The sequence below is a fragment of the Salmo salar genome, chromosome 28, assembly GCF_965601325.2.
Source record: "Salmo salar chromosome 28, fSalSal1, whole genome shotgun sequence".
Classification (NCBI taxonomy): domain Eukaryota; kingdom Metazoa; phylum Chordata; class Actinopteri; order Salmoniformes; family Salmonidae; genus Salmo; species Salmo salar.
The window spans coordinates 22659056-22684547 of NC_138318.1; the positions used below are offsets into that span (position 1 = coordinate 22659056).

At 42.8% G+C, this 25492-nt stretch overlaps 1 protein-coding gene across 2 annotated transcripts in view; it reads right to left on the reverse strand.

Moving 5' to 3' along the window:
- Positions 1 to 560: 560 nt before the first annotated feature.
- pcnx2 (pecanex 2) overlaps positions 561 to 25492 on the reverse strand; it is a 30319-nt gene continuing 5387 nt past the window's right edge. Inside the window, exons 3-34 of one of the 2 annotated variants that reach the window (XM_082970517.1) lie at positions 24800 to 24917; positions 24610 to 24646; positions 23077 to 24222; positions 22786 to 22924; positions 22505 to 22647; positions 21510 to 21588; positions 21237 to 21372; positions 20386 to 20528; positions 20130 to 20283; positions 19811 to 19843; positions 18983 to 19154; positions 18739 to 18849; positions 18529 to 18620; positions 18270 to 18379; positions 18052 to 18160; positions 17818 to 17910; positions 17285 to 17435; positions 16880 to 17021; positions 14882 to 15059; positions 14472 to 14580; positions 14147 to 14276; positions 13160 to 13218; positions 12770 to 12985; positions 12228 to 12481; positions 11446 to 11679; positions 11112 to 11215; positions 8879 to 9023; positions 6540 to 6770; positions 2887 to 3161; positions 2296 to 2471; positions 1442 to 1875; positions 561 to 1157 (exon numbers count right to left, since the gene is read on the reverse strand). In XM_082970517.1, coding sequence (XP_082826643.1) covers positions 987 to 1157; positions 1442 to 1875; positions 2296 to 2471; positions 2887 to 3161; positions 6540 to 6770; positions 8879 to 9023; positions 11112 to 11215; positions 11446 to 11679; positions 12228 to 12481; positions 12770 to 12985; positions 13160 to 13218; positions 14147 to 14276; positions 14472 to 14580; positions 14882 to 15059; positions 16880 to 17021; positions 17285 to 17435; positions 17818 to 17910; positions 18052 to 18160; positions 18270 to 18379; positions 18529 to 18620; positions 18739 to 18849; positions 18983 to 19154; positions 19811 to 19843; positions 20130 to 20283; positions 20386 to 20528; positions 21237 to 21372; positions 21510 to 21588; positions 22505 to 22647; positions 22786 to 22924; positions 23077 to 24222; positions 24610 to 24646; positions 24800 to 24917 — 5824 coding nt within the window. In that variant the 3' untranslated portion in view covers positions 561 to 986. Of the gene's footprint in view, positions 1158 to 1441; positions 1876 to 2295; positions 2472 to 2886; positions 3162 to 6539; positions 6771 to 8878; positions 9024 to 11111; positions 11216 to 11445; positions 11680 to 12227; positions 12482 to 12769; positions 12986 to 13159; positions 13219 to 14146; positions 14277 to 14471; positions 14581 to 14881; positions 15060 to 16879; positions 17022 to 17284; positions 17436 to 17817; positions 17911 to 18051; positions 18161 to 18269; positions 18380 to 18528; positions 18621 to 18738; positions 18850 to 18982; positions 19155 to 19810; positions 19844 to 20129; positions 20284 to 20385; positions 20529 to 21236; positions 21373 to 21509; positions 21589 to 22504; positions 22666 to 22785; positions 22925 to 23076; positions 24223 to 24609; positions 24647 to 24799; positions 24918 to 25492 lie in introns of both variants that reach the window. The other variant, XM_014179915.3, reaches the window with a different exon arrangement.

The window sequence follows — 25492 nt, forward strand, 5'->3', positions numbered from 1 at the left end:
AGGTGAATCCAGGTGAAACCTATGATCCCTTATTGACGTCACTGGTAAATCCACTTCAATCAGTGTAGATGAAGGGGAGAAGACAGGTTAAAGAAGGATTTTTAAGCCTTGAGACAATTGAGACATGGATTGTGTATGTGTGTCATTCAGAGGGTTAATGGGCAAGACCCTTAGTGTGGTAAAAAGAAATGTATGGAGGTGTGCTAGACAATCTATACTTAAAAGGATAAGTTGTGTATTGTTTTTAAACATATGTATGCTTTTCTCCTACGAGAAAACATCTGCGGTAGGATATACCCAAGAATCCTCTGCAGAGCCAATCGAGGAGCAGACTCCTCTGTTCACCTATTAACGAATTGACACTCCTACATATGGCGACCAATTATGAGTTTCCGGGTCATGGAGGAGAGGAAGACAGAGGAGTCGAGGAGAGGACTTACTTTTGCACAATTGGGAAAAGGCTTAAGTGTTCTACTTTCCCAGCCAGCACCTCACCAACCAATAGCGATACAACCTTTAGAAAGGGACGAAATATTTTCCAATTTATGAACGCTCAAAACTTAGTTTCAAGCACCTTTTTGTTAGGTTTTTTATTGGTACACTGAGCACATTGTGAAAAATTAACATCAGTCATTGGAAAGTGCCCATATTTCATGCACCAGATATATCCTTAAAGTGATCTGTGATTATTGTTCACATTTACAGCACAGTATGAAATGAATCCATTGATCCAGCGGCACCCTGAACACGACTGAACCTTTGAATGTGTTTAATTTGTTAAGTGTTTATGAGTTTTTAGTACACTATTAACACACCACATAATTCACAACCCTTTGGACAACCCTCCCGGTGTAGGATCATGAACGGTGCAGGAGTTGTCTTTCTTACAAAAAAGTTTATTTTGTCACTCGAGCAACAGGCATTGTTGTTTACATTCAGAAAACTGGGGCTGAACATGCTGCGGAGTGAGGCAGGTGTTGGTGGTCTCAGATAGTCTTTTGTTCTGGAAGTTCGTGGGTTTCAGAAGTTGTCGTGTCCTCCTGGCTCTTATCCGCGCCCTGTGTGCAGCCTTTGTCACTTGAAGGCTTGTTGTCTTTCGCGCCATTGGGAGTGTTGGAGTAGGTTGCATCTATACTCTCGTAGGGCTCTGATGTCCACTGGGAGCAACATAGAAAAGATAGAAAATTCCTTCAGAATTATTTCATTACATTTATTTAATACGATCTGATATCTGATGCATTGTACCAACTAAAAAGCAAATTTAGTCTCATTTGAATTTGACTTATTTAAAGGTTCTGACCCATGTCTGATAAGTGTCCTCAATCAACTGTTGACATTAAATGCTAACATAGGTAACCACAACATAGTTAAACGTTAATATAGTCTCATGAATTAAGCTTAATAAATGCTACTAAATATGTTATCGGGCTGGAGCTTCTACCTGTGTGGCTCGGCTTGTGGACCGGCAGGAGGGTCCACCCATGGCGATGTTGACGCTGCTGGACGACTGCGTGTCCGTGGTGTTGCCCCCCTCAGCCGCCGACAAGCCGGAAATGACCAGACCGCTGGAGAAGCTCCTCTTGCCGAACAGCAGGCTGAGGGTGGAGCTGGAGGATGACACCTGGCTTGAGCGGTGGTGGGCTGCAGCCTGGAGCTGGGAGCTCAGCTGGCCCCCGGCCGTGGAGAGCCGCGGCACCTGGGAGAAGATAGAGGCGATGGAGGTGTTGAAGGACAGCTGGCTGTTGGAGAGGCGCTGCACCAGGCCGTTGGCAGAAGCTGACACCTGCTGGCTGTCCAGGATGGGCCCTGACTGGCTGGTGACTGGAGGCCGCTGGCTCTGGGGCTGCACTGAGCGGCTCCGGTACTCTCTCCTGGCTGGATGGATGCACATAAAGACAAGAAGACACAGTCAGTGTCAGAACCTAACATGGCAGAACCATGAACATAGCGGTCAGAACCTAACGTTTCAGAACCATGAACATAGCTGGCAGAACCTAACATGGCAGAACCATGAACATAGATGTCAGAACCTAACATGGCAGAACCCTGAACATAGATGTCAGAACCTAACATGGCAGAACCCTGAACATACATGTCAGAACCTAACATGGCAAAACCCCTGAACATAGCTGTGCAAGACACATCAATGTACTCTACTTAGATGTGTAATGCTTTCATGGTAAGGAAACCAATATGTAAATTAGTAACTTGGGTGAACCATCCCTTTAAACGTATCATGTATTGCATTTGTTGAGCATACGTGTGCATCTCCAGAGAAAAGCTGGTGAACCAAACCTGCAGCATGCTGCCTATTGGTGTGAGAGGTCCTGTTGGGCCTGGCCTGGTAAAGACTCAGGCTCTGGGAGGTGATGGAGTTTGGGTTGTGGCTCAGAGAAGAGGAGCCCCCTGCACAGTCCACATCCTCCATGTTCACACCACTGTTACAACTGGTCAGGTTATCCTTCCGCACCCTGCAACACAACACACACAGCCCTATGATTCCTTTATATGCTGTCCGACAGCTCTATTAAAATGTTGTTTAGTCAAGGGCAATGAATCTGGATTGAAAAAATCTACATCTAATGTCAATCGAAAGCATGGACCTATAAAAGGCTTACACAGTGCAGCCGTGCCTCCACCCAATAAACACTCTAAACATAAAAGTTCCATTAGCCTAACAGAAGATGCTAATGGTCAGTTAGTTATTTCAATCTCTCTGGATGCAGTCAAACATGTCGCAGCACTTTAGCCCTATAGGGTTTGGAAAGAGTGGTGCTGTCACAGCAGAAAAGTCCCTGATTGGATTCCATCCATAGGAGAGCAGAGCACTAGCAGACTGGCTGATAAAGGATACCCTTCTGTTTCCCCTTGGCAGCCAGTACTCACCGCAGCCACTTGGAGAAGAGCCAGGTCCTGATGCTGTCCAGGCTGAGAGGGCCGCCCCAGATGCTCCTCAGCTGCTTGTGGGTGCCCATGTAGGAGGTGGTGAGGGGGGACACGTACATGGGGTAGCCCAGCGGCTGGTCACACGACGAGTTGATCATGTTTCGGAGGGCCTGCTTGGAGTTCTGGATGCTGCCGCGCTCTGGGTTGCGGTTGCGCAAGAACACCAGCTCCTGCTGCTGGCCGGCCCACAGGCCCCTTACACACTCCTTATTGATCTAGAAGAGAGGAGAGGATGAAGAGGGTAGTATTACTGACATCTGAATACACATGACACAGTCCAAATCCATACTTCTTTGATTTAAATCACAATTTTAATCAACTATGATACTATGATTGAATCATGACTTCAATCTACTGGTGATGGCAGAGAGAAGGATCAGGATAGTACTATTGATACCTGAAAACACATCACACACCTTGTCCAATTCCACATTTCTTTACTCTGATTAGAGCACAATTTTAATCAACTGGATATGGCAGACCCATTTGGATAAAGTTTCTTTACTTCATTAATCAAACCAACAACTCGTCCACCCCACAGTGCTCACTCTAAACTCTATTAATATACAGTGCCTTATGAAAATATTCACAGCTCTTGACCTTTTCCATATTTTGTGTTTTAGACTGAATTTAAAATGGATTAAATTGAGGTTTTTGTCACTGGCCTACACACAATACCCCATAATGTCAAAGTTGAATTATGTTTTTACAAATTAATAAAAAATTAAAGCTGAAATGTCTTAGGTTAATAAGTATTCAACCCCTTTGTTATGGCAATCCTGAATATGTTCAGGAGTAAGTATTTGCCTAACAAGTCACATAATAAGTTGCATGGACTCACTCTGTGTGCAGTAATAGTTTAACATGATCTCTGCACCCCATTTATACAATTATCTGTAAGGTCTCTCAGTCGAGCAGTGAATTTCAAACACAGATTCAACCACAAAGACCAGGGAGGTTTTTCCAATGCCTCGCAAAGGGCACTTACTGGTAGATGGGTAATAATAGAAAAAGTAGACATTTAATATCCCTTTAAGCATGGTGAAGTTATTAATTACACTTTGGATGGTGTAGCAATACACCCAGTCACTACAAAGATACAGACAGAGAGAAAAGAAACCGTTCAGGGATTTCACCATGAGGCCAATGGTGACTTTAAAACAGTTAGAGTTGAATGGCTGTGATAGGAGAACACTGAAGATGGATCAACAACATTGTAGTTACTCCACAGTACTAGCCTAATTGACAGAGTGAAAAGAAGGAAGCCTGTACAAAATACACATATTCCAAAACATGCATCCATTTTTATGGAATGGTCTGCCTACCAATGTGAGAGACGCAGACTCAGTCTCAACCTTTAAGTCTTTACTGAAGACTTATCTCTTCAGTAGGTCCTATGATTAAGTATAGTCTGGCCCAGGAGTGTGAAGGTGAACGGAAAGGCTGGAGCAACGAACCGCCCTTGCTGTCTCTGCCTTGCCGGTTCCCCTCTTTCCACTGGGATTCTCTGCCTCTAACCCTTTTACAGGGGCTGAGTCACTGGCTTACTGGTGTTCTTCCATGCCGTCCATGGGAGGGGTGCGTCACTTGAGTGGGTTGAGTCACTGACGTGGTCTTCCTGTCTGGGTTGGCGCCCCCCCTTGGGTTGTGCCATTGCGGAGATCGTTGTGGGCTATACTCGGCCTTGTCTTAGGACGGTAAGTTGGTGGTTGGAGACATCCCTCTAGTGGTGTGGGGGCTGTGCTTTGGCAAAGTGGGTGGGGTTATATCCTGCCTGTTTGGCCCTGTCCGGGGGTATCATCGGATGGGGCCACAGTGTCTTCTGATCCCTCCTGTCTCAGCCTCCAGTATTTATGCTGCAGTAGTTTATGTGTCGGGGGGCTAGGGTCAGTCTGTTACATCTGGAGTATTTCTCTTGTCTTATCCGGTGTCCTGTGTGTATTTAAATATGCTCTCTCTAATTCTCTCTTTCTCTCTTTCTGTCTTTCTCTCGGAGGACCTGAGCCCTAGGACCATGCCTCAGGACTACCTGGTATGATGACTCCTTGCTGTCCCCAGTCCACCTGGCCGTGCTGCTGCTCCAGTTTCAACTGTTCTGCCTGCGGCTATGGAACCCTGACCTGTTCACCGGACGTGCTTGTTGCACCCTCGACAACTACTATGATTATTATTATTTGACCATGCTGGTCATTTATGAACATTTTAAAATGTTAACATCTTGACTATGTTCTGTTATAATATCCACCCTGCACAGCCAGAAGAGGACTGGCCACCCCTCATAGCCTGGTTCCTCTCCAGGTTTCTTCCTAGGTTTTTGGCCTTTCTAGGGAGTTTTTCCTAGGGAGTTTTTCCTAGCCACCGTGCTTCTTTCACATGCTTTGCTTGCTGTTTGGGGTTTTAGGCTGGGTTTCTGTACAGCACTTTGAGAATATTAGCTGATGTACGAAGGGCTATATAAAAATACATTTGATTTGATTTGATTTGTTTGCAACAAGGCACTAAAGTAATACTGCAAAGAATTTGGCAAAGCAATTTACTTTTTGTCTTGAATACAAAGTGTTATGTTTTTGCCAAATCCAATACAACACATTACTGAGTCCCACTTTCCATACTTTCAAGCATAGTCATGGCTTCATCATGTTATGGGTATGTTTGAAATCAAGGACTGAGGAGTTTTTCAGGATAAAAAAGAAACAGAACCTGGTTCAGTCTGCTTTCCACCAGACATTGGGATATTAATTCACCTTTCAGCAGGACAATAACCAGAAACACAAGGCCAAATCTACACTGGAGTTGCTTACCAAGAAGAGTGAATGTTCCTAAGAAACTGAGTTACAGTTTTGACTTAATCTACTTGAAAATCTATGTCAAGACCTGAAAATGGTTGTCTAGCAATGATTATCAACCAATCAACCAGGTGTGGAAAGCTATTAGAGCCTTACCCAGAAAGGCTCACAGGTGTATTTGCTGTCAAAGGTGATTCTAACATGTATTGACTCCGGGGGTTGAAAACGTATCAAATCAAGATATACTAGTATATTTTTCTTCATATTTTTTTTAATACATATTTTATAATTTTTCTTCCACTTTGACATTAGAGTATTTTGTGTAGATTGTTGACAAGAAATGACAATTAAATACATTTTAATCCCACTTTGTAACACCATAAAATGTGGAAAAAGTCAAGGGGTGTGAATAATTTTTGAAGGCACATCAGAGTAACTTCATATCATGTTCCAAACAGCTTCACACAGCTTGAATAGACAGCAATGCTGAATAATTCCAGTATGAACTATAATACCATAGGCACTTCTATAGATCTGAAAGGACTGGATTAATGTAAGCAATATTGTAATAGCTTCATTTTGCCTTTTGGTTGGTAGAAAAACTGCCATATTGCTTACTTTATACACTCCTCACAGATCTACAGAAGTGGCTACAGAATAGGGGCTTGGAATTCATTATGTGTTCAGCACAACTGTTCATTCCAATCCGGGACAAAGTTTTTTAACCATTGGTGGGGAAAATGCAAAACTGACCCAAGATCAGTGTCTAGGGGCAACTACACCCTACACCATTCATCCCACACCCACCTTAATGACCTTGAAGCTGAGGTGGCGTTTGTAGAGCATGATGATCTTGTACTCGTCCGTGCCATCATCCACCATATGTCTCAGTGTGAGAAGAGTGTCCCGGCTGGACAGAACTGCCTTCCTCCAGGCTGGGTCGCTTTCATGGCAGATCACCAGACTGGTCTTGTAGTTACTAATGGCCTCGTACAAGATGGCTGGCTCCTCTGTCTCCTCCAGACATGTGAAGTGGTCCTGAAAACAACCAAGGAACAGAGCAGTAAGTAGAACCGCCATAAGTAAAAGCTTTGTTTCAGGGATTTACTGAACCACTTAAAGGACAGGATTCAATTAACAGAGCATTGTCCAAAACTTTTATAGCGCAATTTGCACTGGAGCCGACATCCGCCGCTTTTACCCGTGAATTGCTCCTTTTAAAGGCAATTTCTCTTGACATTTGCGGGAATCACATTCACAGTAAACGCTGCAGATGTCAGCTCAAGGGTAAATAACCTTTAAAAGCAAAGTGCAGTCAGTGCACTTATCGACAATGCGCCTTTGATTGCATCCTGGCCTAAATAAATCAATCTTTGCAGCTCTACTGTAAAGTGCCTTCAGAAAGTATTCACACCCCTAGACATTTTCCACATTTTGTTGTGTTACAAAGTGGGATCAAAATGGATTTAATGTAATGTTTTTGTCAACAATCTACACAAAATATTCTGTAATGTCAAAGTGGAAGAAAAATTCAAACATTTGTACAAAAACATATATGAAAAATTAATTAGATATATAAGTATTCAACCCCCTGAGTCAATAGAGTGGTGCAGTGGTCTAAGACACTGCATCTCAATGCAAGAGGCGTCACTGCAGTACCTGGTTTCGAATCCAGGCTGCATCACATCCGGCCGTGATTGGGAGTCCCATAGGGTGGCGCACAATAGGCCCGGGGTAGGCTGTCATTGTAAATAAGAATTTGTTCTTTACTGACTTGCCTGGTTAAATATATATATATTTTAATAGACATTAGAATCACCTTTGGCAGTGATTACAGCTGTGAGAAAGTCTCGAAGAGCTTTCCACACGTGGATTGTGCCCATTATTATTTTCAGAATTCTTCAAGCTTTGTCATATTGGTTGTTGATCATTGCTAGACAACCATGTTCAGGTCTTAGATTTTCAAGTAGATTTAAGTAAAAACTAACTTGGCCACTCAGTAATATTTACTGTCTTCTTGGTAAGAAACTCCAGTGTAGATTTGGTGCTTAGCGCAATTCCGTTTTTTTTATCCTGAAAAACTCCCCAGTCCTTAACATGATGCAGCCACCACAATGCTTGAAAATATGGAGAGTGGTACTCATTAATACTGTATGTTGTACTATATTTGCCAAAAACATAACAGTTTGTATTCAGGACTAACAGGATGCATGTTTTGGAATATTTTTATTCTGCACAGGCTTCCTTCTTTTCATTTGGGTTAGTATTGTGGAGTAACTACAATGTTGTTGATCCATCCTCAGTGTTCTCCTATCACAGCCATTAAACTCTGTAACAATTTTAAATTCACCATTGGCCTCATGATGAAATCCCTGAGCGGTTTCCTTCCTTTCTGGCAACTGAGTTAGGGAGGACGCCTGTATCTTTGTAGTGACTGGGTGTATTGATTCACCATCCAAAGTGTAATTAATAACTTCACCATGCTCAAAGGGATATATATATATATATATATAATATATATATATATATATATATATATAGTTTTACAATCTACCAATAAGTACCCTTCTTTGCGAGGCATTGGAAAATCTCTTTGGTCTTTGTGGTTGAATCTGTGTTTGAAATTCACTGCTCAACTGTGGGACCTTACAGATAATTGAATTTGTGGGGTACAGAGATGAGGTAGTCATTCAAAAATCATGTTAAACACTATTAGTGCACACAGTCCATGCAACTTATTATGTGACTTGCTAAGCACATTTTTACTCCTGAACATATTTAGGCTTGCCATAACAAAGGAGTTGAATACTTATTGACTCAAGACATTTACGATTTTCATTTTTAATTAATTTGTAAACATTTGTAAAAACATAATTCCATGTTGACATTATGGGGTATTATGTGTAGGCCACATAATCAATTTTAAATTCAGTTTAACTCAACAACATTTGGAAAAAGTCAAGGGGTGTGAATACTTTCTGAAGGCACTATACACCAAGATACCATGGTTAATAGATATATGTACAGTCCACTGAGAATGCACAGGAAGAGTTTAAGGTTAAATGTACAGTCACCTACATATTCTACTTCAATAAGGGAGCAAGAGACCAAATGTTATTGTCTTCAAGATAGGCTATTGTGAATACCTGATGGAGCTTGAGACTCATCCTCACACCTGGGGCCACCACTTTCTGCAGCAGATCCATATCCGTGAACACCCACTCATCTTTAGTGGCGATACGGAAGTCTCCTTTGAACAGAGTGTTGAACCCATACAAGAAGGACTCCAAACTGAATTAGAGAGACAGAGAAAGGGAGCATTGTCAAGGTTTTTAATCACATTACAGCAAACAGAGGGTTAGAGTTTAAAGAGACTTGCGTACCACTGTGATACTACAGTGTATTTGTACAGTTGAAGTCGGAAGTTTACATACACTTAGGTTGGAGTCATTAAAACTCGTTTTTCAACCACTCCACAAATTTCTTGCTAACAAACTATAGTTTTGGCAAGTCGGTTAGGACATCTACTTTGTGCATGACACAAGTAATTTTTCCAACAATTGTTTACAGACTATTTCACTAATAATTATTTCACTAATAATAACAATAATTCACTGTATCACAATTCCAGTGGGTCAGAAGTTTATGTACGCTAAGTTGACTGTGCCTTTAAACAGCTTGGAAAATTCCAGAAAATGATGTCATGGCTTTAGAAGCTTCTGATAGGCTAATTGACATCATTTGAGTCAATTGGAAGTGTACCCGTGGATGTATTTCAAGGCCTACCTTCAAACTCAGTGCCTTTTTGCTTGACATCATGGGAAAATCAAAAGAAATCAGCCAAGACCTCAAAAACAATTGTAGACCTCAACAAGTCTGGTTCATCCTTGGGAGCAATTTCCAAATGCCTGAAGGTACCACGTTCATCTGTACAAACAATAGTACGCAAGTATAAACACCATGGGACCACTCAGCCGTCATACCGCTCAGGAAGGGGACGCTTTCTTTCTCCTAGAGATGAACGTACTTTGGTTCGAAAAGTGCAAATCAATCCCAGAACAACAGCAAAGGAACTTGTGAAGATGCTGGAGGAAACGGGTACAAAAGTATCTATATCAAGGTATTGGAGTGGCCATCACAATGCCCTGACCTCAATCCTATAGAACATTTGTGGGCAGAACTGAAAAAGCGTGTGCGAGCAAGGAGGCCTACAAACCTGACTCAGTTATACCAGCTCTGTCAGGAGGAATGGGCCAAAATACACCCAATTTATTGTGGGAAGCTTGTGGAAGGCTACCCAAAACGTTTGACCCAAGTTAAACAATTTAAAGGCAATGCTACCAAATACTAATTGAGTGTATGTAAACTTCTGACGCACTGGGAATTTGATGAAAAAAATAAAAGCTGAAATAAATCATTCTCTCTTCTGTTATTCTGACATTTCACATTCTTAAAATAAAGTGGTGATCCTAACTGACCTAAGACAGGGAATTTTTACAAGGATGAAATGTCAAGAATTGTGAAAAACTGAGTTTAAATGTATTTGGCTAAGGTGTATGTAAACTTCCGACTTCAACTGTATCGGTATTTATCTTCCTGGGGTCCAAACACATTAAGGCACTAACATCACACATACAACAAACGATAAAACAGTACATCATATAACATTAATACACCACTACATATCTACAACACAAAATGCATAAAACTACCAGACAACAATATTACAATATACATGTGTGTAGAGTGCATGTGCTAGCGTATGTGTGCGTATGTGTGTGTCTGAACCTGTGTGTGTGTCTCTTCACAGTCCCACGGTTCCATAAGGTGTATTTGTATCAGTTTTTTAAATCTGATTGTACTACTTGCATCAGTTACCTGATGTGGAATATACTAGTTCCATGTAGTCATGGCTCTATGTAGTACTGTGCGCCTCCCATAGTCTGTTCTTGACTTGGGGATTGTGAAGAGACCTCTGGTGGCATGTCTTGTGGGGTATGCATGGGTGTCTGAGCTGGGTGCTAGTAGTTTAAACAGACACCTCGGTGCATTCAACACTTCTTACAAAAACAAGTAGCGATGAAGTCAATCTCTTCTCCACTTTGAGCCATGAAAGATTTACATACATATTATTAATGTTAGCTCTCCGTGTACATTTAAGCGCCAGCCGTGCTGCCCTGTTCTGAGCCAATTGTAATTTTCTGAGGTCCCTCTTTGTGGCACCTGACCACACGAGAGCCATAGCTGCCCCCTTATGGAATCTCAATGGAACTACAACTAAGTGTAGATTGATGTGTTTTTACCGTCCATGCCTGGAGGGTAATAAATCCCATATTTAACATGAAAGGAATGAATATTTGACAGGTATGGAAGGTTTACCTGTTGGACATGTTGTGAGATGCTGTTCCCAAGGATCTCCTGCCCAGCACAGACAAGGCATAGCACAGAGTGACCAGAGGGGAGTCCTCGTCACAGTCCACAGGCTGGCAAAGCACAAAGGTCAAAGGTTCTCATTGTTCACATCCACTGAAATGACCAGCGGCAAGGAAACCAAAGTGTACAACATGGATGTTACTGCATGTCATGATAAGGCCCTGGAGTTTTTCTTGACCACATGACCTTATCAGGATAAATGAACTAGACTAGGGCCTGGAGTTTTTCCTGACTACATGCATGATTGTACTGTTCATTGCAATCTCACATCTCTACTTACCTCCTCCATTTTGTTGGCACAGTACTGGATCCACTCCAGATAGACGTTACAGAAGCTGGCTCTGGTGACGCCCTGGAGGCAGTGGACGTAGTCCTCATCTATCTTAACGCTGAACACGGCCGGGTCTCTCTCTATGTGGTGCCACTTGGTGTAGGACACCAGAGCCTCCGTAATAGAGGAATCCTTGATCCACGTCTGTAGCTTCAGGGAGTGGATCAGGTAGTAGATTATGCTCTAGAGGTGAAACAAGAGGGAATAATCACAGAAGATTGATGATTTTATGGTCTACTCCCTTTTGCTTGCATAAGACCAAGCTCAGACTTACCGTGGGATGAAACGTATTTAACTGCTTATGAAATAAAACCGGTAATGAATTACAAAGATGCTGAAAGTTTTAAAAAAATGAATATAATTGAGCAATAAGGCCTGAGGGGGAGTGGCATATGGTCAATATACCACGGCTAAGGGCTGTTCTTAACCACGACGCAACACAGAGTGCCTGAAAACAGCCATTAGCCGTGGTATATTGGCGATATACCACAAACCCCTGAGGTGCCTTATTGCTATTATAATCAATCTGGTTACCAACATAATTAGAACAGTAAACAAGTCATTTGTGTCATACCCGTGGTATACGTTGTGACATACTATGGCTTTCAGCCAATCAACATTCAGGGCTCAAACCACCCAGTTTATAATACTGCTTAGATCATAGGTTAAATTCAAATACAAAAACCTTTATTGTCTGTTACATTTCCATAAGAAGTAAAAAGGTCTACAACCTTCAGATAGTAGGTGATGAGCAGTTTGCGCAGGTCGTACACCTGCAGCATGGTGGCAGCATTGTTCTCGCTGATGCTGTAGCCCTCCAGCAGGTACTTGGTGGTGGTGACCTCCCAGGCCAGCCATCGCAGGTTGAAGGCCGCGTTGCAGGACAGGACGTGGGGCAGGTGGCCCGGCTCACAGCAGCAACAGGCATCATCCTCCTCCACCCCCTCAGTGATGGCCTCTACCTCCCTCTGCTGGCAGTATGTACCTGGGGAGGAGGAGAAGGAGCACAGACCATCATGTTAATGGTGATTTTAAATCTGTGGTCGAGATGTTAGGTTTAGGATTATTAGAAAACAATTTCAGATAAAAATGTAATAACTTCCGAATTAAATGAAACATATCAAACATGTAACATTCAACACAGTCAAGATATTTCCCATATAAGTAGAGTGTGATCAGAGCCACAGACTATCTATATGTATATAGATGTATATGGTTCTGGGTGTGGTATAGTGCTCCTCACTGTGTTGCTGTATATTAGTCAGTATCTGACCTCTGAACTCCAGGCCTCGGAGCTGGAAGGTGACCAGGCCATTGCCAATCTCGATGAGGTGAACAAAGGCGTTGAGGTAGTCAGAGGCCAGGATGAAGCAGTCTCCAGAGCTGTAGTTCCCCCAGCGGCCCAGCATCAGGTCACCACACAGAGAGTGCTGCAGAGAGCGCGTCAGATACTCATAGAAGATGGAGTTCAGGTTGTTGTCGTCGCATCCTGGGGGAATAAAGGTTTATGTAAAATACACTGATTGACATGACCAACAAACCAACATGTAGTAACCATGAGAAGATCCTTGTAGAGTTGAGAAATTCTCAATCAGATTATTATTTTAACGTTAATTAGGGGGAAAAACATGTTGATATTTATTCAATAAACTCAATAGGTTACCTGTCTCTTTATCAACCTGAGACACCAGTCTGCTATTAGAGTTGTCAATGCGTTTGGTGCTGCAAAATGGTACAAAACCAGAGATTAGGGAGACAGCACATTCATTAATATAAGGTAAACATTGTCTAATTCTGGTTTATTTTTAGGACCTTTTCTGTGTGTTAAATTAATTACATAAATCCTCATCAATAACTCAGTGACTGGAGTAGAGTTAGAGACGGAAAAGGAAGCGAGACATCTCACTCGCTCCTTTTTTATGGTTCATATAGGGTCAATGAACTAAGCAGACCAGACCCAGTTGCTATCGCAATGGGAGAGACATCCCTTAAGCAGACCGGAATTGTGACCATTCTTTTCAGTGGTAAACGTCCTGAGTAAGACTTCTTTTATCCATCATCTTTAGTGGTCTCTATACTCTGCTTGTCTACCCCTAGCCTAGAGCACTTAGCTCAGGGTCCTTGCTATCCGGAATCCTTGGGACGTCCCTACCCCCTTGAAGTTTACATTTAAAATGGTTAAGGTAAGGGTTAAGGTTAGGGTAAGCGTAGTGGTTAGGGTTTAGGGTAAAAGGATCCCAAGGATCCAGGATAGCGCTAACACTTGGCTCAGTCAGCTGAGCGCATGACATCATCTCTGAGAAAGAAATGTCCTTATATGGATGTCAACAGGGGCTCTAGGAAGTCATATAATTGACTACTTGCATATTTCCTGAGCACATTAAAAACAGATGAAACAGATGTGAGTGACTAACAATGAACTTTCACCAGATTAAAAATTATTGTAAGCGACCTAACTCAATGGTTTGGTCATAGACTCAAATTGAGTCGGACGTCCCTTGTCCCCTTCTTTATTCATAATGGACTTTCCCACGTCCCATCTCTAAGGCTGAATGCCCTGGGGTGCGGCCGACACACCGTGGTGCTTTAAGGGGTGCATGCATATTTCATGGTGCTTTATCTCATGCTGCGGTCGGTGAAAGGCCATTACTTGTAGTTCCTCTCCCAGAACTTGACGGGCCGTGGGTAGGAGGTGATGAAGATGGCACTGCCCAGGAAGGGGCTGAGAGGGGTGTAGAACAGAGTCGTCACAAACGTTTGCAGCAGCAACATGGCTGAGTCTGAGCTGTATCATGAAGGAGAACCACCACAACCAAGGAAAATCCACCAGGTATCAATTCAATTGGAGACAACAGGTTTACCATACTCACATATCTTCTGTCAAATTCGCATTACATTACAGTTTCAGTCAGAGCAACGTCAAAACATAGGCGGAAGCTTGTGTAGTTCCTACACATGTCAAAAGCAAAGGATACGAGGCACAGCGAAGGGCTGAGCGAATGCGTGGAAGGCGCTGCCCCATGCGATTTGCCACGGTGCGATATAGACCATGATGAAGTGGAGCTTGTGAAGCAGATCACTGAGCTGTAGAGGAACAAAGACCTGCTGTGAATCACTGACAGACAGCAAAGCCAGTTATTTTTAGACCAGATCCTAAAAATAAATCCAATATAATCAAAAGTAGGAAGGCCACTCTACATACAGAGCAGCTGGCAGGTGTTCGCTGCTTCATATAGACCCCGAAAAAACGGTATGTTTGTTAATCAACTGTAGGCAGTTTGGGGACTGTAGTCATAGTGAGTTGTATTCCTTTCCTATCTTATTGTAGTGAGAGGTCTATCATTGGGAGTGTGTGTACCAGTCTCTGGTCACATTGCAGACTGACCTTGTGGAAGACAATGGACATGATAAAGAAGTCCAGCAGAAAGGTCTCTGAGGCCCTGCTGCAGTCGAACTCGAAGAAGACGATAGTGAAGATGAGAGTGACGAACTGGAAGCTGGGATTGCAAAAGGAGGCGCGGAGGAGCTTCATCCCAGCAACTGTCATCAACAAGACATCACAGCTGGAGCGAGACACAGAGACCTGAGCGACTCAGGTGTACAGGCGTGACACAGCAGAGCAAAGCAGAGGGGTGACATGGAGTGGGAGGGGAGCAGGGGAGACAAATGCACCAATACTAGCGAATATTGTATATACATCATACTTTCTTCCCTAGCAAGGGAAGTGACATGCAAAGTGACTGTTGTCATGATGACCAGGCTCAGATGATGGCATCAAAGTGACTGACTGTCTACTAGTTAGTACATGTACATAATTCAGACTGGGTTGAAAGTGATATTTATGTGATTGATTAAGGTGCTAAGGGTTTTGTTCCACCTCCATGATGCACAGAAGGGAGTGGTGGAGACTTTATAAACCTATGAAGAACTGTGTGTTTCTGGATAAGGTTTTTCCTCAGCTGCTACATGTAACTGCCAAAATAAAGGAAACAACAACATAAAGTGTCTGAATAGTGTTGGGCCACCAGAACAGCTTCAATGCACTTCGGCATAGATTCTACAAGTGTCTGGAACTATATTGCAGGGATACGCCACCATTCTTCCATGAGAAATACCATAACCAGCTTTTTTGTTGATGGTGCTGGAAAATGCTGTCTCAGGCGCCGCTCCAGAATCTCCTATAAGTGTTCAATTGGGTTAAAATCCGGTGATATGGACGGCCACAGCATATGGTTTCAATCGTTTTCATGCTCATCAAACCATTCAGTGACCACTCGTGCCCTGTGGATGCAGGCATTGTCATCCTATGGTGGCATAACCACGGTAGCCAAAATAATACCTGTGGAAAGAAGTCGAGGTGCAACCAACATTTTTTTTAATCATAGAAAAGGAAAAGGTGCAACACTCGCTCACCATTAAACATTATTTGTTTTATTTAAGCAAGGTTAAAAGATTCATGTTTCGGCCTTCATTAGAATAATCCTGATGATTATTCAGATGAAGGCTAAAACGTGAATCTTTTAACCTTGCTTAAATAAAACAAAAAAAATGTAGTGGTGAGCGAGTGTTGCGCCTTTTCCTTTTGATTTCTGAAATAATGGCCCGTCTAGCATTTTATACGTCATGGGATGTTAATTGCTTAATTAACTCATTGCTTAATTAACAGCACCTGTGTGGAAGCACCTAATTGTAATATACTTTGTAATGCTCATTTACACAAGTGTTTCCGTTATTTTGGCAGTTACCTGTACATTAAGATTTATGTTGACATTTTAAGGTAATTACGTAAGCGAGACAGAGGCAAGTTTAAAGTATTTCATACTGTCTACCTGCAAAGAGATTAACTTTACATTCTAAACTGAATGTTATACAGACTGAAAATGGTTCTTAGAAGCCCTGGGTCAAATACATACACAGGTTGGCATTTATTGAGATGACTCATGTAATGAAGGCAGCTCTGCAGATTGGTCACTAGCTAGCACAACCACAAAGTCATAAAATCTGATTTTAAACTTAACCCTAACCTTAACCACACCGCTAACCCTAATGTCTAACCCTAACCTTAAAATAACACCAAAAAGCACATTTTTGTTTTCATGAATTTTTATTATATCGACAATTTTGACTTTGCAGTTGGCCTATCAAGTGGAAACCGATCAGTTCTGCCTCCAGGGCAAGCAAGACTCATGACAATAAACGTCAACCTGCAATACATACGTCCAATATTTGGCATGTGCTTGATTTAGTTAGCTTGGTACAATGGAACCACTGGAATAGTTCCAAAAGTGCAAACCCCAAATTACACCAAGCTCACATCAAATACTTTCAAATGCTTTTGCATTTGACCCAGGTCTGGGTCTTGGTTCAGGAGAAAGGTACTTACTGGATGCCTAGCTTCTTGCGGTGACTGAGTGAGAATCCATCGTTGGTGAGCGCACTCAGAATGATGGCTGGGTAAACCACGTATTTCTCAAAACACAGCAGGCCCACGTACAGACGCTCAAACCACATCAACTGAGCATCATCTGGAAAATGAAATCAACTTTAATCACAACACGCAAGAGCTGTTTCTTACTTTTGCAGTACTTGACAAATCCGTATAGATGAAGGCACAGGAGATAGGTCTTCCCCAACTAACTGAACCCACACGTGTATAGAACTATAGCCTATTAAATGTAGTCTTTCATCAAATTTGTACCAGAGAGTCAGAGATGCAAAAGGTCTACCATAGGAAAGACTGCATTGTGTCAGAATATCTTTTTTTTTAAACAATAAAGGCAGGACTGACCTCTGGGCTCAAACTGGGAGTACTCATTGCTCTTTAGCACTGGGTGAGAGATCCAGAGCCAAGGGTGGTGCTTCCGTAACTGGGGTACGAGATAGTGGGTGACAAAGCCCACTGTCCCTGCCAGCGCATACAGTACTATGGTCACAAAGGGCTGTGGAGAGAAAGGAAGAGAAAAGGAGAGAGAGGAAGAGAAAGGGAGAGAGAGAGAAATAGAGAACGGGAGAGAGAGAGAGAGAGAGAAAGAGAGAGAGACAGAGAGAAAGAGAAAGGGATATAGCGGGAGAGAGAGAGAAAAGGGGAGAAAAAGGGATAGAGAGGGAGAGATGGAGAGAAAGGTATAGAGAGGGAGAGAAAGGCATATAAAGGGAGAGAGATGGAGAGAAAAGGGGGTTGACTGAATACTGAACCGATCAGATAACATTTTATTTACGACACCACAGTAATTATTTACTGATGAGACAACATTGCTTTATGACACAAACAACATTTATGACACATCGTTTAGGGATGGTGTTTGGATGTAGGTAACCCACCTTTAGGGACAGGAAGACAGTGCTTGAAGTAATAGCAAAAGTTAAAATGTAGGCAATGGAGCAGACCACAAGATCCGAAAGAAGAATCTCCTTCTGCAAATGCAAAAGCAAATCATACAATATCACAATTGCGGAATATAATAATGTGTTTTAGTCAAACTTTTGTTTCTGAAACAAAAACAGAGGACAGCATTTGAGTGGAAGTGGAGGAAACAATGCATGTCTCTGACTTACCACTGAATTCATGAGCTTCTCTGGAAGAGGATCCTTGATGTCTTCTGAGTCTTCACCCTCTTCCTCATTGTCCACAAGAGTGGGCATCAGTTTGGACTTGATCAGAGACCTGTATGTGCACAAAAACAGGAGAATATCTTAGCCTTAGCACTAACAACTCTCATACAGTCAGCATGTTAGCAGGCATAACAATAGGAGCAGAAAAGCAGGCAGCTTACATTAGCACAGTCGGATCACTGCTCTGCCCACTCAGATGATAGGAGAGAACCACTAGCAAGCCACAGAACCCAGAGAACAAGGCTGGGGTATGCTGTTCATCCCAGGGCTCCTTTAGAATAGAATAGAAATATTGATTATTGTACCTTTTCATGCTCGACTAAACTGCCTCTGCAGCAACAAACTGTTCCGTCGCAGTGCAAAACATATCCTTCATGTAATCATACACACGTCTTTACTCAATAATGAATTCATTCCTACCTTCAGAGCTCCAAAACAGAAACCGTACAGCAAAGATAACGCTGTCAGACTACGGAATATGCTGTACACTGCTGAGTGGAGTCCAGTTGCAGCTGACAAAGGAAGTGGAAACACAGGAATCACGTTAAGGGCTAAGTTTATTGTGGTACAGCATGCATTCAGTTCATGATTATGAAGGTCAAGCGAAACAGACAAGAGAGTGCTACTCACCTGTTCCACCAAAGAAATGAATGTCTATTTGTTCGAGCAGGTAAATCATAAATGTGTTGATTTGTGGGAACAGGCCAACGAGAAATGTGATAGGAAAGCAGTAAGTGATGCCTGTCGAATATAGAACAGACAGGACTTTAGAACTATAAGCTTTTTAGAATGTCAAAATAAAACATAATGTAAAATTATTTATTGGAGATGACTGAAAAAAGGTAAAAGAAATGATTTCTGGTACGTGACTTACCCACTAAAATGTCTCTCAGGAATTTGAGAGCATCTGCTAATACTATGGTGATGCCATATACAGTGGACACAGGCAGATCCTTACTTCTTAACATCTGTTCCAGAATCCAAATAAGGCCACAGAAAATACAGAAATAAGCAGCCCGGCTGTAGGCAACAATCTGATTGTGTCCCTGGAAAACATCAAGAGGGGAGAGAAATGAAGCAGAGAAAGCCTTGAACCATCTAGTTTGAAAAAAATGTAAATTCTAAACAACCAGTGAAAGTGTAAAGGTAATTGCCTAAATAAAGGAAACACCAACATAAAGTGTCTCAATAGGGCATTGGGCCAACAGAACAGCTTCAATGATTCTACAAGTGTCTAGAACTCTATTGGACGGATGCGACACCATTCTTCAGCGAGAAATTCCATAATTTGATGTTTTGTTGATGGTGGTGGAAAAAACAGTCTCAGGTGCCGCTCCAGAATCTCCCATAAGTGTTCAATTGGGTTGAGATCTGGTGACTGAGACGGCCATGGCATATGGTTTGCATTGTTTTCATGCTCATCAAACCATTCAGTGACCACTCATGTCCTGTGGATGGGGGCGTTGTCATCCTATGGGGGCATAGCCACAGTAGCCAAAATAATGGCCTGCCCAGCATTTTTATACATGACCCTAAGCATGAAGGGATGTTAATTGCTTAATTCACTCAGGAACCACACCTGTGTGGAAGCAACTGCTTTCAATATACTTTGTATCCCTCATTTAATCAAGTGTTTCCATTATTTTGGCAGTTACTTGTATCTTCACAGTATGCCTTTAGAATATGTTCCATACAGACTCACATGTGTTGGCGAGGCTGCATCAGGTTGGACACTCTGTAATAAACAATTTGTTCAAAGTGTTATTAATGTGATTAACTGATATACAGTCAATGACTGACAGAGAAATGTGTTTCCATCAGCAATGTGTCAGATAAAAAGTACTTAGCTAAAGCTTAATTCCATTGTTACAGTGGAGTATGTGGTGGAGCATTGAAAATGGCACAGTATTATCACAGATCTGGTATCCTATCACTGATCTGAATTATGTCAACACAGATAAGCAACGGTTGTACGGTTGATTAAGCCTTATCCTTTGTTACAAAATAGATACCTTCCTTACCTTTAACAACGAGTACTGGCAGCTAGCTATGACCACGCAGAACTGGAAAACCCAGATGTCTTTGAAGCAGCCATGGTTGAGCAGGATGAATCCCAGGAAGGCCACCAGGAAGGCCAGGAACACAACTGCTATGTTCTCCACCACATCCTGGTTCCTGAGGAGAGAGAGCAAAGGTCAAAGTAAAGTCTCTGTTAACTAGTTGATCAATCGCTGAGAGATGGAAAAGGAAAGATAGAATGGGAGCTTTTTCTCTTACCTGTCCAATAGCGCCAACAAGGCGAGCCGGTCATACAAGATGTTTACCCACTTCCCAGGAAAAAGCTTGAGCTTGTAGTACAGCTTACGAGAAGGCTTTTCCTGTGTGGAGGTCTCTGATGATTCATCAATCGAATCCTCCTCCTGTCAGAGGTGGAATTCGGGTTGTAGTGTAAAATAAATCTCAATATCACTTTAATTGAACCCTTAGTCATAAGGGTTACATAACACTGACATAATAGATGTCTTAAACCGTCATGACTGTTAGTTTCTGCTCATAACAACTGACTACACGCTGTCATGACACAGATAATGTTTAGATCAGTTATCTCATACAGCTACATTGTAAGTAATAATCATCAGTACATTTCACCCAGTGTATTTCCTATGTGTGTGTGTGTGTGTGTGTGTGTGTGTGTGTGTGTGTGTGTGTGTGTGTGTGTGTGTGTGTGTGTGTGTGTGTGTGTGTGTGTGGTGTGTGTGTGTGTTGTGAACCATACATTGTGAATTAGGCGCTGAGAGGAACGATGTGCCATGTGATGTCTGAGCCAGGCAGGCAGTTTCTGTTCTGCTCACAGAGTCACTATAGTTTGATTAATGGACAGCACTCTGATTTGCAGTGCTGAGTCTGAGCACCGCTTGGCTGTGGTTGCCTGCGTCCACTGTCTGGGATGGATAGGGGTTTATGGGTGGAGTGGAGAGGAGAGGAGAGAGGAGATGGGGATGAAAGAGTGGAGGGGCGGGGTGTAGTGACTTGGAAGATTCTGGGTGAGGGAAGGAGGGGAGGAATGGGTGGCGGGGGAAAAGGGATGGGGGAAAGGGGTTGAGGTGGAGGTGGGGGGGTGTAGTCACCTGGAAGATTTCAGGGTGAGTTCTCCGAGGCCGAAGCCTGTGTGAAGGGATGATGCGGCGCTGGAAGGGGCAGTCTGTATGTCCACCCGCTAGCCCGTCCTGGCACTCCGAGTTGGAGGAAGTAGACAGGAGATCACTGGGTACACAACAAGGTTCACATGTAAAAGCCCATGACGTTTAAAAACAACTCAAATTAAACATTGTCAAATGTAAATAGAACACAACAAGAACTTCATACAAATATTACATATTAAATAATTGAGGTTATAGTACCACATGTTGCCTGTGATAAGTTCAGCTCCGAGGGGTAGGTTTAGAGCTCTCTCAGCATACAGCTTACGAGGTCTGTCTCCTGGAATAGAGAGCAGACAGAACTTCACATTTAAAACACCTACCTGATATGACGTAAGTGATATACAGTATGTTATACAATAGTTGGGCAATAATAGCACAGACAATTGACTCTTGGTTACTGTTGCAACCTCTGCCAACATTTTCCCGGGAAGCCCAATTTCCCATTGAACCACTGCCGAAATTCCCTCCAATGATCTCAAACTGTGTTTCTAATAAACAAATCCACTCACAATATTCTAAAACTGTGTTTCTAATACACAATTAAATTAAATACAGACTACCCCTTGCTAATCAGGAAACTCTTGGGTATGTTGTGGTGGACTGTCATTACAATTGCTTCACAGGCACCTGGTAAAATTAAGTTTGTAGTGTAGCTTGCCACTGACTGGCTCTGAATTCACTGTCAGCAAGCAGTCAAAGCTATAACCACTTTTGGAGCTAACTGGTGCTCTCAAATCATATCCTGATGTTGACAGCAGATGGGAGTTAACTAGCTAACATACATTTTGAGAAAAACAGGTTATATTAAGTGGCTAGCTAGTGTTAGCAACGTTTGGTGGTCAATGTGACTTAGAGCTAGCTAACCAGCTGAACTAAACAAAAGTATAATTTCACATTTAAAAAAATACTCCAACAGGCTCTGCATTTCAAGAATCGCAGTAGCAAGATACTATTGAATTATTTAGCCATTTAAACATTTATTTCTTGAAGAAAACGCTCAGTTTTCATGCGATTTAAACGGATGCTTGTCCGATGTATCGACAGTTGATATCCATTGAAGTGCTGCGATTGGTTGGCCAAAATTCTAGGGCGGAGATTATCGAAGGGTCAGTTCACTACCACATTATCCAGGGTTTGTAACCAGTTTGTAGACTTCAGTGAATTGATGCCGCACAACAATATTTTGCACTTACTGTGGACTGTATGGAAAGTATAGGCGTCCTCCTTGTTGGTGGCCTCTGGTCTGCATATGACCTGGAGCATGGAGCTCTCTGACTGAGATGTTTGGGAGGGCAGGGAGTCGTAGTCTGGGTCTTTATCCCGGTCTGTCTGGGGACTGAGAGTAGAGGACAAACTATACAACGATTATATAAAAAAAATGCATTCATTTACAATAAAGATCAGATCAAATAACAAAATAAAGTAAATTGTGATGATGACCTTTTATATCTAAGAATCATTTAAAAAGGTTTACCTGTCTGGAGACACAATGGGGATCCGTGTTTCGGGGATGGTGTGAAGGGTGTCTGTTGTGGCCAGAGTATTGGGAGGGTTTGGCTGCTTCTGCTGGCTCTCTGTCTCTGTGTTATCCTCAATTTTTGCAGTGACGTCCTCTGCAAAAGCAACACTCGTTTTCAATTTTACCAATAAAGAATGAGTAAAACACAGCTATTTGCACAACAGAGACAATAGCTTCTCTCCTAAAATCTTAACTGCCTACATGTATATCATCATTATCTGACAACCTACATATGCCTGGACTCACCTTCCTCCATGGCTCTGTCCTCCTCATTTGTCTTCTCCTCTGGTGGGTTTTCACTGCCACTGGCTCCCCTGGTGCTGTTGATGGACTCCAGCAGCGACACAAACTCCACAAAGTTGGACTCGTTGGGGATCTGGCCCTCCTTGGCCTCCAGGTCTGACTTGGATGAGGTCATGGTGGTCTGTTTATTCTGTGATCTGTCAGCAATGAGGACTGCATCCTTCCCGCTGTCCATGCTCAGGCCTCGCACGTGTGTCCTGCCCCCCGGGCCGTACTTCCTGAACATAGACGGGATTCGCAGGAAGCCATCTGCATCCACATTGAGGTCCGGAGGGTCGTTCTCGTCAGGGTGGGAGTGGACATCGATGCCAGAGGAGCTGTTGTCGGCTGTGGTCAACTGCGGGCTGGGGTGTTCCAGGTCTGCCTCGTTGTACTCTAAGTCCCGGCAGTCCAGAGCAGCAGAGTCAGCGCTCATCAACTCTTTGGTGATCTGGCCGTCTGGGCTTGGGGTCTGCAGCTGAGCAGAGTCAGCCTCAGATAAGGGTTCCCCTTCACTCTCTGCACCACTCCGTTCATCATCCTCAGGTGAGTCAAAGGTGATAACAGGGATTTTGATGAGGCAGTCGCCAGCAGCCCCTCCATGGGGGTCGATCCCCATCTGTGCCTGGGCAGACTCCAGGATGCTCTGTTTGACCGACTCCTCCAGTTCCGCAGCCGTCTGGGCATCACAGCTCATGGTGATGATGATCTTGACCATGTCGTTCTCATCCAGGCGGGCTGACGGGCCAGAGTTGTCCACAAAGACAACAGCGATCTCATCTGAGCAGTATGTCTCCTCTGGCTGGTCATTCTGAGGAGGAGGTGGGAGGGGGTCATCACGCTCCTGAATGACCTCTAAAGAGTTGTTGTTGGGTTCCTGTTGGGGCTGTTTCTCCTGCTTTGTCTCATCTGTGCTTTCTTCATCACTCCCCTTGGAGGAGGGCAGTCCCTCATCAGCAATCTCCCTATCAGCCACATGCTTCTGCTCCCCCAGCAGGAGAGGGGCAGCCTGGTCAGGGTTGGGGCTAGACAGGTCCTCTGGGGAGAGCTCTTGCTCAGGCTGTAGGCTCATTCTGGGTTGTTTCTCCTTGGGGACACTGTCACTCTGGGCTGAAACAGATACATTAATGTTACAAAGAGCATATTGACAGGAATTGAGAATGGCTCATAAATGAAAGAAGAAGAAAAACGTCTCAGTCTTTACAATTTCTGCTCTTAACTAACAATAAAGAATATAGATCTTCTCAGCAACACTTTGCAAAACCAACATTATGTGAGAATATTTATTGGAAGCTGACAACATGCTTATCTGAGCATATTTGAAGCAATAATGTGCTAGGCTAGCATAATGAGTAGTAATCATTTTATCACTACATCCACACAATGCATTCCAGGAAGAGCATTTTTATTCTCACAGTGAGATTTTAAAATAGAAAACCCATTTCCCACTATAGGGGGGAATCAGACTAGTGTTAAAAATATAGGAGAGTACAGTACCTTCAGTATTCTTTAAGTCTTCTGATTTTGGGCACTCCTGTAAGGGCAAGAGATATGGATGATGATGAATAGAAAAAGGTGGGTGGGGACAGTGCTTATTCACATCTTAGCTTTAACTCAAAAATGTCTATTCCATAATATAATATAGTAGTAGAATGAAGCTCGAGGGTAGTTATAATGGTACACTAACCACTCCAATCAACCCAGGGTCCGTTTCTGTCTGTTTCACTGTAACCTGGATGACTGGACTCGGCCTGTTTCTCGTCAACATTGTCATGGCAACACTGTCAGGAACCGTGCTGCTTTTCCTATTTGGAAAGACGTAGAGAGTATGTGGTCATCTGTGGTCTTTTTCAAGACAAAAGCACTACCCAAAAGAGACATTCTATTGTGCATTTGGAAAGTATTCAGACCCCTTGACTTTTTCCACATTTTGTTACGTTACAGCCTTATTCTAAAATGTATTACATTTCTTTTGTTCCTCATCAATCTACAAAGCAAACTTTTTTTTGTTGCACATTTATATTTAAAAAAACAACTCAAATATCACATTTACATAAGTATTCAGACCCTTTACTCAGTACTTTGTTGATGCACCTTTGGCAGCGATTACAGCCTCGAGTCTTCTTGGGTATGACGCTACAAGCTTGGCACGAGAGGTCGACCGATTAATCGGAATGGCCGATCAATTAGGGCCGATTTCAAGTTTTCATAACAATCGGTAATAGGTATTTTTGGCACCGATTTGCCGATTGAAAAAAAAAATTGGACACCTTTATTTAACTAGGCAAGTCAGATTAAGAACACATTCTTATTTTCAATGATGGCCTAGGAACGGGGGTTAACTGCCTTGTTTAGGGGGGATTCGGGGATTCGTTTTTGC